The 13,401-nt window shown below is 46.2% G+C and overlaps 1 protein-coding gene across 1 annotated transcript in view; it reads left to right on the top strand.

Moving 5' to 3' along the window:
- Positions 1 to 13,401, top strand: part of LOC135815496 (GRIP and coiled-coil domain-containing protein 1-like) — a 31,749-nt gene that overhangs the window by 16,387 nt on the left and 1,961 nt on the right. The window contains exons 17-23 of the mRNA XM_065328803.1: positions 2,823 to 2,903; positions 8,130 to 8,251; positions 9,927 to 9,970; positions 10,120 to 10,187; positions 10,645 to 10,707; positions 10,992 to 11,119; positions 13,198 to 13,263. Coding sequence (XP_065184875.1) covers positions 2,823 to 2,903; positions 8,130 to 8,251; positions 9,927 to 9,970; positions 10,120 to 10,187; positions 10,645 to 10,707; positions 10,992 to 11,119; positions 13,198 to 13,263 — 572 coding nt within the window. The remainder of the gene's footprint in view (positions 1 to 2,822; positions 2,904 to 8,129; positions 8,252 to 9,926; positions 9,971 to 10,119; positions 10,188 to 10,644; positions 10,708 to 10,991; positions 11,120 to 13,197; positions 13,264 to 13,401) is intronic.

Consider the following 13,401-nt stretch of genomic DNA (forward strand, 5'->3'; position numbering starts at 1 on the left):
CTGAGCCTTGCAAAACAAAATTTCGGCTGCAACAACATTTTAGGCCGAAAATCCCCGGGCTGAAAATAGCCAAAAATAAACATGCGCCAAATATTTGTTGACTTCCAGTACTGAAAAAGAAAAAATACAGCAGCAACGAGGGATATCGCAAAAAAAAGAAATATATGAGACGAAGGAGTTGTCGCCATGCAAGTGTTGGGCCTTTGGCACCCATCATCGTTTTCATCCTGGTCTACAGTCCATTTCAAAAATATAGACGCATGATATTTTTGAAATACAGTCAAATCTGCCGTTAGCGACCTCTGCTGTAGGCGACCATCTACCGTTAGCGACCGATTTTCCGTGCACCGACGGTTTCACATACAAACTGATCTGTCCAGAGCGACCATCTGCTGTGCGCGACCAGCGACCGCGATTTCATGCACGGTGGCTGCATTCAAATCTGCTGTAAGCGACCGCGACCCAGGTTCAGTAAGGTGCGAAAATGTACTTGCCAGTGCGCTGTCAACTGCAAAGTGTGAAAATGCGCTGTCTTGCAAGTGCGATCGACTGGCGCCTGGCCTGTACTCAGGCTGTGCTGTAGCTCTCAAGTCCAGGCAGTGTCGATCTACTGCCGTGTCGCATCCGCGTACTATACGGGTATGGTCGTCGTTGAATATCCAATAAAATGATAATTATTAAAAATCACATTATTCTCGTCGATTTGAGTACATGGAAGCATATACCTGGTATGCCGGATTTACCATACATCTGTCGTAAGAGACCATCTGCCGTAAGCGACCGCTTTTTCTTGCACCAAGGGGCGGTCGCTTACAACAGATTTGACTGTATTTCAAATTTGGCTGGAGCTTTTTGAGAGTTTTTTTTCGGAATATTGCTCATGTCCTTCTAGCAATTACTCTCATTATACTAGTAGGTTTTTAGCGATCGAATAGCAAACGCCCGATTTCGAACTTTTTAAGCACAAAGTGATTACAGATGTTATGTGGTATACCGTACTCGCGCGATTAGTGCCCCTGGGGCACTATTTTTTTCAATGTCCATTACAGATGGGGCAGTATTCAAGAGAGGGCACTGTTTTTTCATTGCTGGTACATTTGCGTCATCCAGCATAAAACAAAGAAAAACAGAGCCTAAAGTGTACTGTAAACGCTCACGACTCCACAGAAATGGGAACAAGACCTGCTATTTTGTTCCTGAAAACACCAGTGCAAAGCAATGGCCAAGAACATTAGCAAAAGAAGACCAAACTTGCACATGGGCTTGGTTACAAGACCGGGAGGGGGGGGGGGGGCACTATTCAAGAGAGGGCTTTATTTTTCACTGGCTCTTGGAGACTAGGGCACTATTCGAAATAGGGCACTATTCAAGAGAGGGCTCTAATCGTGCGAGTACGGTAGGTGCTGGCCTAACGTTTTTTTGAAATCACGCGTCTATATTTTTGAAACGCACTGTAGGTTGTAGATGCATCATCAAAACCAAGCGCACTGAGCTTTATTTTGTACGTTTGGAAGAGGAGAAGAGCATCATGAACATACATACATTCGCATGTACTGCAGTGAATCGTCCATTGAGTGAATGTGAATGTGATGCTGAGTGGTATGGCCCATGATGTCAAAGCGGCCACTCGTATCGCGCTGCTGAAACTGAACAATGTACTCTGCACGCTGTTTGCCATCAACTGTGTGTGACTCAAACACATTATTATTGTAAGCTACTTCAAGTACACTTATCCTCTTTTGTCATGGCCAGACCATGCATTTCCTGGGATGTTGAGTTCCACAGCACTTTGGCAATCACCTTCACTTCGTCAAACACGAGGATGCCCTCACTCAAGGGTGCTGGTTTGCCCTCCGCTTTTCGTTGAGTGGAGAACTCGGCATGTTTCTGGTATTGCTCCATCATCGCATCCTCACACCAGCCAGCGGTATTTAGCTGCCCACTGACATACTTGTAATATTTCAGTGATCTGGTGCTAGACAACTGAAGAACTCCAAAGCTCTTCAGTGACTTGTATGCAGCTGGACTGAGCGAAAACATAGCTAGTGCCATTCTGTATGTTGTTGCACTCCATTGGTTGCCATGACTGCCAGTGGTGTTATCCGTCTGGTCTTTCTCAAACTCAGCCTTGGCACTGGAAATATCGTCTTTCCAGATATTCTGAATGGTTGCACCATGTTCACCAGCCTCGCGAACTACATCTTCTAGTACATCACCATTCTTCGCAGAGATTGTGGAGCAAACATAAACCATTTCAGAACTCTGCTTGCGAGAGAGCAGCATGAATATCCATGTGCTTGTACCGATGGAGCCTTCGAATCATTTGCTCCCTAGCCTGGCGAACTTTTGTTCTGCCCCTTGGACTGGGATTGGGGTGACAGGAACTTGAATCGTGTGTTTGACGAAACACTCTTGTCTCTGCTCAACACCAGTCTCTGTACTCTCCTCGGCGCAAGACTTTAATTGACGGAGATGACGGATGAGAGACTTGCAGGCTGAGCAGTGCACGATCGCAGACGATCTCTCATCTGTTCTGGCCTGTCCGCTCACTCTTGTTCTGGGACAGCATTTTAAATCAAACCCACCTCAGGCATAAATTGATGAAACACACAAATTGCTCTGATGGTACCGATTCGATTTCGGCTGGAAATATCTTGTGTGGTCCGTAGTTTGAACAGGAGGATTGTGCGTTTGTGCAGTACATGGACTTGCATCAGTATACTGTATACTGTATAGAACCATGGCTCACCGATAATTTCTCTACTAACAGCCTCTGTCCTTGTGCTCTTATCCTGGTAATACCTATGCTGACATTCGCATAGTTGGAACATGTGCAGAGCAGACTGGAGGAAGAGAAGCTGGACCATCAGAAGGCGCTCTCTGCAGCACTAGCTACTCATCAGGTACGCACTTAGTCCCTCCACCCTCCTTCCTCTCTGTCTCCCTCTCTGTCTCCCTATCCCTTTCTCTCTCTCTCTCTCTCTCTCTCTCTCTCTCTCTCTCTCTCTCTCTCTCTCTCTCTCTCTCTCTCTCTCTCTCTCTCTCTCTCTCCCCCACTCTCTTTCTTTCTCACTCCCTCTCTCTCTCTCTCTCACTGTCACTGTCACTCTCTCTCTCTCTCTCTCTCTCTCTCTCTCTCTCTCTCTCTCTCTCTCTCTCTCTCTCTCTCTCTCTCTCTCTCTCTCTCTCTCTCTCTCTCTCTCTCTCTCTCTCTCTCTCTCTCTATCTATCTTTCTCTACTCTGCCCATGTAACTGTTATATCCTTGCATGGTATCTTGTCATTTTCATTTTGTAAAAGTCATGTCAAAGCTGTTTCATGGTAACTCATCCGAATCTCTTCAAATTTTAAACACAGATTCAGTCCATGAAATACCGGTTGGACATAGGACATTTTCCGACCGTTTTCGGTCGTTGTCCAGGTGAAATAACCGTGCGACGGACAAAGTGTCCGATCGATCCGAGACAAAAAAATAATCATAACGAAACGACTACCTGTACAGCTGTGCGCACGCGCTTGTGCTGCAATCAGAAATGGCGAGTTTAGGGAAGAGCGCTGTGCCCGTGGCCACTTATGACAAGTGGACTGCTGAGCGCGACAAGGACCTTTCGACATCCATTTGGTTGGGGCATGAGAGATGCAAAGACGCCCGCGTAGTGGTTAAATGCTTAGATGCAAGGTTTGTGTGCGATTTGCCGAGAAATTTATTTGTCCAAAATTTCTCGGAGTCCTTCATCGTTGGGTCGAGAAAATTTGAAAACGTCGGCTTTCAAAGACACGTGTGGCAAACTGGTATGTCCGGGCATGTCCAACCAATTGAAAAAGTTAAAAAAAGAAGAAATCACGTGGAAAGACGTAATACTCAGTGAGTCAGGTCGTTACAAGCTATCCACAACTGTAACAATAAAATATGCAGTCAGAAAGTGCGATAACAGGGCACAAAACTGACAGGCTACTGAGACATTCAACGACCTGAGACCTAGCTCTAACACATCTCCAGTATTCTCCACTGCATATTATCTTGTTTCAGTCGTGGATAGTTGCTTCATAACTCGTTTCCATGTGATTTCTTCTATTTTAATTATTATTTACTGGCTCAGTATGCGAGTTAAGCTCAAGGAGGTCAGAAATATGAATTGGACCACATGAATGTGACGAAAAAAGTCATGGTTCGCTTGAGACTCAGTTAAACTGAGTTTTCAGCATCCGTAGGAACGCCACCACCCTGCAAAGATCTAAGGCGCAGATGCAGCTCCTAAAGCGGTGGGAGGCGAGTAGATCAGCCCACCAGCAATCAAAGACCGAGAATCCCATTCGCCGCATCCATGTTTCCCTCGTGCCATGCCATGCGCCAGGCCACGAGTTCCCAATTAACTGTGGGTCGCAGTGCGGCTGGAAAAAATCGTTCCGCTTCCCAGCAGGACTTGAATCTGGTACCCTCGGTTTCTTACCGTATATCCGCACCTTTAAAGCCATGCAGGTATAGTCGATTACAAAGCCAGTCTCAGTTATAAAGCCATGGGTTTCATAAGTGAAACGACATTTGAAGTATGTTTTGTAAAAATGAAGGAATAAGTACCATACTAACAAACTTACAGCCCAGCAGGAAGGGTGAACAAGTGGATTTAGATTGAAATGTCTGTGTGGACTTTGACTTTTATGGCATGGCATAGTGGATGAGGAATTTTTGCATCTAAAGTAGCTAGGAAAGCAGCGGTGTTTCGAATATAAGGCCATGGCTTTAAAGGCGCTGACATACGGTAATCCTGGTCTTAGAACGTCCACTATGCCTGCCTTGTGAGACAGTTGCGCAACTATTCAGCAAGAGCGTAGAAACATACGGTCCAATATTTCGGTGCAGGATAGCAAACAGGTGTTGTAATAGCACACAGCAGGTTGCAGCTATGGAAGAACCCTTTGGTGAAATGTGCTGTGTGTACAGGTAGTAGACCTTTGCAAGGTTTGCCAAGGAAAAGGAATCCCAAATATATGTGAGGTTTGGGGAACTAGCTGAGAAATGTAGATGCAATAAAACATAAAGATTGTTTATCTCCTGTGAACGGTTCTTGAGATATGCTGCTTTGCAGTGCTGGACATAGCTCCGAAATAGGAGAAAAAGGCGCTCCAAATTGACCTAAAAGGCTAAAACCTGCCCGCAGCATATTCTGTTTTCAATTCCTTTTCGGACACCAACGCTAAATTTACGAATCTCTGTTTGAGCAGAATGAGTTTATCAGAAGCGAGGCCACCACTCAGCTGAACTCCTGACTCTTTGGCCTGTTCGAACAGCTTCCTTTTAGCTGCAGGCAGCAGAGCATTGAGCTTTGCGTCGGGCTGCTCAGCCTTCTCATCCATTGCTTTGAAAGCACAGCAACTGTGTGCGTGTGTGCCAAAGCTGAAAGCACGCGGTTTCTCAGTTCAGTGAGGGAAATCTGATGTTAGTGATGACATATGAACGGGCCAGCTCTGCGTTCCGGACTATGCCGTACAGACTACAGTGCTAGTCACACGCACTGGCATCATCATGACCACGGTCACATCTTCGCACTGCAGGCGACTCTGTGGGTTAGAACGGCATGGATTCTCTTCAAGTGCAAGTCTGGCTACCGTGTTAGTTTCAGATAAAGAGCCACTGCATATGCATGCATGTGTGCGATCTCTGCTGACCACGCATTTTGACATCAACATTTTGTTTGTCTTCTTTCACCGGCATACTGGCATGCAGCCATACCGTAATAGTTCTGCAGTGAATCTATCGTCTTGTCAGTCAGCTGCCCTTTACCTCCTATAGGTTTGCCATCTGCTAGCTTTTCTTTGGCCTTGCTTTGCTTCAGATCACGGAAGCCCTTTCCAAGGCGCTTCTGGACATGGCCCACGCATTCTTCCTTCACCACCAGTACATCACGATACGGCTTGTCCTGAAGCACCGCAGAATGGCCTTTACTATCTCCATCGCCGATGGATCCAGTGTATCTAAGTCCTCTCAGCTCCTCTGATCTGGACCACAGAGTACAGACTGCAGATGCCTGCATTGCCAGTGAAGAAACAGTCTTGTCGATGTAGCAACGATTGGTATTGCTAGCCTTCCACACATCAAAGTCGGCCTGACTCATGTTGCCACTGGCTAGCCTTGGCTTACGATCGGCACAACCAGCACCGAGTTTGGACGGCACCTCTACATCTACAATCTTCTGGGTATCGAATGTGATGACAGCCTGGACGCCAAGCAGCAATGAGTGTCCTCTCCGCATCCACGTACCATCCGTTGACGCTGTTGCATCGCTCAGGCTCTCGACTTGGTCGGCAGTTCGACGGCTGATGAAGTCCTTCGCGCATCTATTCATACTGTCTGGCGCAGCCTTCTCAGCAGACAGATTATAAGGGCATTTCGGTGAAAGTCAAATGCCTTCTTGGCAACAGGATGAGTTAGATTCAGCAGAGCGCAAACTTTCTTTACCGCCTATCCACCACGACGTATCATGCGCATACTGAGAACTGATCGGCGGTTCACATCATACCATTTCACTGTCTTGGGTTTCCTACTGATGGCCAGCTGTGTCCCTTCACCACAACTATCACAAACGACTTTCCGGGGATGGCCGGTAGAGCATGAGACTCTTAATCTCAGGGTCGTGGGTTCGAGCCCCACGTTGGGCGCCAATGTTATCAAATGTACGCCGTCTATATATGGTATCTTACTACTGTACTCTACGTTACTACTCTACTTTATCGCACTCTTTATACGGCAGCACGGAATTGTAGGTTATGATAACAGTTATATTGCCTGAACACAAAGAGGACTAAAGTAGAGGACTGGGACAATTATGAGGAGAAGACAACTCGGAGGACTACCAGAAGAACAACTGTAAGAACTACTGGGGGAGAACGACTAGGAGAACTACTCGGAGAATCAACAGGAGAATCACACTGCGCAAGCGCAGCCTTCAGAATATAACGAAAGCTATGGAGGGAAAAAGAGATGCATGCAGTAAGTGGCAATACGCCAATAGGGTGAGCGGGAAAAGGGGTGCATGCAGTAAGTGACAGGGTGAGCGGGAAAAGGGGTACGGTGCATGCAGTAAGGGAGGCAAAGGGTCAGCAGGGCAAAGGTCAGCGGGGAGTGCATGAATGGATGTGTGTACAGGGATGTGCAGATGTGTATGTATATGCGTACGGAAGTGTGTGCATACGGGAATGTGTACGGGTCTAAAGGGCTCATACAACACGGGCAACGATCCAATCCGCTTGGTTTCTGGCGACACCATGGAGCCCACCTTGCAGACATTATCCTGTTTATCCGAGTTGTTATAAGACAGAGTACCAGCGTCCATGAAAGACGAGCTCGGTGTCTCTACTGAGCTAGCCAAAACAGAGTCCAGAACAGCATCGACATCCTGCGAGCTCGAATCAGCATGAGCTGGGTTTTCACCTTTCAGTACGTACAGCCTCTGTACTTTGTGGGTGCTCCGAATGTTGATTTCCACAGATAAACTCATTTCTTGCGCCGTCCATACTTTGACGCCTTCCCCACATGGCCAAAGTTCCCTTGAGGCGCCTGGGACGGGCACTAGAAACTGAAACAAGCGCCCTTCCAACAGCAAATTGTCAGAAATTGTCTAAATAAAACTGTGGTGAAGACATCTACATGTATTTCACTCCAATCGAAATATTTTTATTGTGCCGTATATGCAAATATGGTATGCCTGTTATTGTGCAAAACCCACTCTGAAACCATGGTGTAGTGAGATTCTCTTGACACCTTGGCCAAAAATAGCCGTAAAATCTCTGTAGAAGTCAGAAACTATACTTGTAGACTTGCACAAATTGTAAAATTGTTTTCTAAATTTTTCTGAATATTCATAGGTTGAAGGAAAAGGGAAAAGTCTGAAGAAAAATTGACTGTCACCACCAGGACTCGAACCTGGGACCTTCGCTTGAGAAATTGAATTTTTGATCAGGCATTTCCGCAGATTTCGTTAACTGGACTTGATAGTTGAGAACATTACCTTTCATAACTGGGGAGGCTGTGTACGTGTCATGATTATGACGTCGTTTTGGTATTGTCTCAGTTTGTTGCTCAGTCCTTTTTTATTCTCCCTCCCCCCTCCCTCTTCTTTTGTTGATGTGTAGCAAGAGCTACTGTCAGTCCAGTCTGCCCGCGAGCGCTCTTATGCTTTGCTTCAAGACCGAGAAGCCGAGATTGAGAAGCTGCGTGCTCAGCTGGCGGGCTCTGGGCTGGATGATTGGACAAGGTTGGTTTGCCTTTTGTCGGCTGCACCTGCATGTTTCTACTGTACTATCCTGTACAGCCATGTACAGGATTAAGACACATTCAATTATTGATTATTAATTATGATTATTAATAATATTTGAAACTCGGATATTGAGCCAATAATAAAAGTAGACAGGAAAAGGACATATGGAAACGAGTTAAGAGTAACTCTCCACCACTGTAACTAGATGAGTTACTCTTAAAGGGGAAGTGCATCGATTTTTCGAGTAGGGTCCAGAAGAAAGACAATTTGATATCGGTTCGAATGGCATATCTCTCGCTTCCATACGATAAGCCAAACTTGCCAAATCGCCAATTGTATGCTCACGTTGCCATAGCGACCAGCGGAGTGATGACGTACGAAAGGCTTAGCTCCTCCACAGAGAAGGTCGATCACTTCATAAATTGGTCATGTTCAATTGTCTTATTGTATTCACGATGTGAAAGAAGTGCTGTGTTCAATGCTGTTAGTGCCGTGAACTATTTGTCGCCCTTCTCATGCATTTCCCTAGGCTGACTGTGCCTAGGAAATGGTTTCCTCCAGGACAAGATGCTTGGAATTCGCCGTCTCTCCTGAGACATTTTCAGCAAACTTTCAAACCTACGACATTATTTCATTCGTCAATCTCCACCACCCGTCGTCTCACCTGGCTTCAGAAGATGTTACGAGAGATAGGAGAGTCGCCAGGAAGCATCACGTTCACCTTCAGGAATTGGAAAGAGCAAACGGCATGGTCCTTGGTTGGGGGAAATGCTGAACGTCTGATTTGTCCCAACCAAGATTTCAGCATTTTGTTCGTCACTATTTTCGCTTGTCTGCTGGTGTCTCCGCGCTCCAGCTTTCTCCTGTCGGTGTCACGTCCCAGTACACAACCGAGAGGACTACTAACAAACAGTTCACTGCACTTACAGCATTGAACACAGCCCTTCTTTCACTTCGTGAATACAATAAACCAATTGAAAATGACCAAATTCTGCAGTGATCGACCTTCTCTGTGGTGGAGCTAAGCCTTTCGTACGTCATCACTGCGCTGGTCGCTATGGCAACGTGAGTATACAATAATCGATTTGGCAAGTTTGGCTTATCGTATGGAAGCGAGAGATATGCCATTCGAACCGATATCAAATTGTCTTTCTTCTGGACCATACTCGAAAAATCGATGCACTTCCCCTTTAACTCGTTTCCGTATGTCCTTTTCCTTTCTACTATTAATAATATTATTATTCAATTAAGCATTGTCTGTGGTACTTACTGGCCCTTTGATCATATCTTGGCCATGCGATCGTACAGTCAAACCTCTTTAGGACGAACACCAAGGGATCGGTGGTATTTGTTCGCAATGACGGGAGTTCTTCTTATCCATATTTTATTCCCAGTGAATACAGTGATGCATCCGATAGAGTTATGGATGCTACTTCAGAAGTCGCTCAGGGAACGTTTGTCTTGTCGGTGGTCTTCTAAATGAGGTTTCACTGTTTAAAGTGTTCATGGCCAATGGGTCGCTGTACATGTGCAAATACAATGTACTTATGGACGAGTAAAGCAAGACAGTGTATTTTTTCTCCAACTCAATCTGGCTGAATGGCTGGGAAATGCCCTCGCACCCAATGCATTTACGTGTGGCCCTTTGTGTGAAATATTTGATCTTCGATAGGTCTTCGTCAGTGTTTACATCATCTCAGCGACATTCCAGCAGCGGTAAGACTTGCTATGTGTGGACAGACGTATCCATACTTGTTTGGTGACTCTTCCAAGCTGACACAGCATTGTTTTGTGACGTCGGTTTGCATCCGTCTTGCTCTACTGGTTTCTTAAAGTACATTGTTTGTGTGTAAATGCCTGTGCAGGTGGCGGTGGCGGTACTGGTGCTTCACCTGTGACATCTCCCGGAACAGTACAGAACCCTTTTATTGAGGTGAGCTGCTTACGTGTGTTCTTTAATGGGCCGTGCAACTTGTGTGGGATGCCGCTGACAATGTTATTTCTCTGGCTTGCTCCTTTCCCATTTCCTTGTTCGCTTCAATGTGATGACAGATGTTATTATACTGTAAAACCTTATGTATAACGAAGTGCTAAATCTAATGAGTTAACGAGGAGAAACCTGTCATTTAAATAGAAAACGTTAAAGATATACCTTTGTACTGTTGCTAGTGAGCATTAAGAATGAGTAGAGAATCATTACCTTTGGTACACGTAAACCGATTAATTTTAGCAAATCGTTATATTTGCGGCTCGTTAGAATAATGACTTTTTCAGTATTGGAACGCTACCCTGGCTGCCACGTCGTGCAATGTTGTACGTGCGGTGACCGTGCAGTTCATCGCGTTCAGTGCTGTATTTCACTTGCGCTTGTCCTCTGTCTTGTGTTGCAGGGGAGAGTTGGCAGTGTGGACCAGGCGGTCGAAGACCTGATGGGACACTCCAATCATCCGTTCGTGAGTTTCTCTCCCCGGCGCCTTGGTACTGCTTTTTTTCTTTCATACTAGCATGTCTGGGAAGTGTGCACTGTGCAGTTACGGGAGGAACATTTGAGACATGCACTGTGGCAAGTATCCCCACACCTCTTAGAGGAGCAGCACTTCACTATGGTGTACAACGTAGTGCTAGGAACAATGCACTTCCCAGTAACTGGCAGTAGCATGATCAATGGTGTAGGCGTACATATGCCCATGATCTACAACCCGTGCTGTGTGCTGCCTGTGCTGTGCTCTCATTGCAGCCCAGTGCGACGGCCAGCAACAGTCTGCTGCACTATGCACAGCAACAACAGCGGGTAGCTGCTGAAGTGGAGCATTTCCGTAGCCAGCGGGATGATTTGCTCGCCGAGCTGCGCGACTGCAGAGAACGGTGAGATTGTCATTGTTACTTGAAGCAGCTGCGTTGATCATTCCAAAGCTGCTGCCTGTGGTGTGTTATAGAGACGGTTTGGAGTTAAAGGGGAAGTATACCCTAAAATCAATTTTTCACCAGTTGTAGTCTTCGGGGTGCTGAGTCGAATGGTCTTGGTCCGAGGAAGCTGAGACGCTCCCTTCCTCCTTTATTCCCAATTGAACTCGCGCACTTCCACCGAAACTGGATGACTGCGCCCTACTAGATAGGGATTTGTATGGAAAAAGTCACTAAAATCGCCGTTTCGTTCTTATAAAAGCACGGATGACCGCGATTGGTCCATATGTGGTAGTCTTTTGGCCGCTGAGTCAACTGGTTTTGGTCCGAAAAGGCTGCGATGCAGCATTAGGCCCTTATTCCCAATCGAACACGGTTGAGTAAGTGGTCACGTGCTCATTTACAGCCTGTTTGGGCCCGTCTATGTCACTCGAGTTGAACCTTTGAACCAGGGAGTCGTAAAAGCCTCTTACGACTCCTTGCTTTGAACCTTTGAGTTGAATCTTGATGTGAAAATTGTAGTCTGCAGGCACGGTGACAAGGCGACTGGTGTACGCATGAGCACGTGACCGCTTACTCAACCGTGTTCGATTGGGAATAAGGGCCGAACGCTGCATCGCAGCCTTTTCGGACCAAAACCGGTCGACTCAGCGGCCAAAAGACTACAACATATGGACCAATCGCGGTCATCCATGCTTTTATAAGAACGAAACGGCGTTTTTAGTGACATTTTGCATACAAATCCCTATCTAGTAGGGCGCAGTCACCCAGTTTCGGTGGAAGTGCGCGAGTTCGATTGGGAATAAAGGAGGAAGGGAGCGTCTCAGCGTCCTCGGACCAGGACCATTCGACTCAGCACCCAGCGAGTATGGTCCAGAAGAAAGACAATTTGATATCGGTTCGAATGGCATATCTCTCGCTTCCATACGATAAGCCAAACTTGCCAAATCGCCATTTGTATACTCACGTTGCCATAGCGACCAGCGCAGTGATGACGTACGAAAGGCTTAGCTCCACCACAGAGCAGGTCGATCACTGCAGAATTTGGTTATTTTCAATTGATTTATTGTATTCACGAAGTGAAAGAAGGGCTGTGTTCAATGCTGTTAGTGCAGTGAACTCTTTGTTAGTAGTCCTCTCGGTTGTGTACTGGGACGTGACACCGACAGGAGAAAGCTGGAGTGCGGAGACACCAGCAGACAAGCGAAAATAGTGACGAACAAAATGCTGAAATCTTGGTTGGGACAAATCAGACGTTCAGCATTTCCCCCAACCAAGGACCATGCCGTTTGCTCTTTCCACTTCCTGAAGATGAATGTGATGCTTCCTGGCGACTCTCCTATCTCTCGTAACATCTTCTGAAGCCAGGTGAGACGACGGGTGGTGGAGATTGACGAATGAAATAATGTCGTAGGTTTGAAAGTTTGCTGAAAATGTCTCAGGAGAGATGGCGAATTCCAAGCATCTTGTCCTGGAGGAAACCTTTTCCTAGGCACAGTCAGCCTTGGGAAATGCATGAGAAGGGCGATAAATAGTTCACGGCACTAACAGCATTGAACACAGCACTTCTTTAACATCGTGAATACAATAAGACAATTGAAAATGACCAATTTCTGCAGTGATCGACCTTCTCTGTGGAGGAGCTAAGCCTTTCATACGTCATCACTGCGCTGGTCGCTATGGCAACGTGAGCATACAATTGGCGATTTGGCAAGTTTGGCTTATCGTATGGAAGCGAGAGATATGCCATTCGAACCGATATCAAATTGTCTTTCTTCTGGACCCTACTCGAAAAATCGATGCACTTCCCCTTTAAGGTTCTGTGAATATATCGTATTTGCTTGTTTCAGAGAGCCATCCTGTAGTTTTGATTTTGTGAAAGGTCAATTGAGTACAGTTGGTGATGTGTTTAGTACAATGGAACCAATTCTCATTTCGTTTTAAAGTGCCAGTAGTTCTGGTATGACTGCATGTACTTCAATGATGAGTACTTCTTTGTTGACATAATTATTTTATTCTCTCCCCCTGTGTGTTTGCAGCGCTGAGCGTTACGAGGAACAGTGTGGCCTGCTCAAGGAGGAGATCAGAAAGATGGATCGCAACAAGTATGTTCAGAAGAGTCGAATTGTGTGTACCTAGCGGATGGCGCTGCGTTTGGATGGGATTCCTTTCCATGCGTCCAGCACCAGCACAGCGCATGTTGAGCCTCCAAATGATTTGCTTGTCTCATGCGGTGTTAGGAT

The sequence above is a fragment of the Sycon ciliatum genome, chromosome 4 (assembly GCF_964019385.1).
Source record: "Sycon ciliatum chromosome 4, ocSycCili1.1, whole genome shotgun sequence".
Lineage (NCBI taxonomy): Eukaryota > Metazoa > Porifera > Calcarea > Leucosolenida > Sycettidae > Sycon > Sycon ciliatum.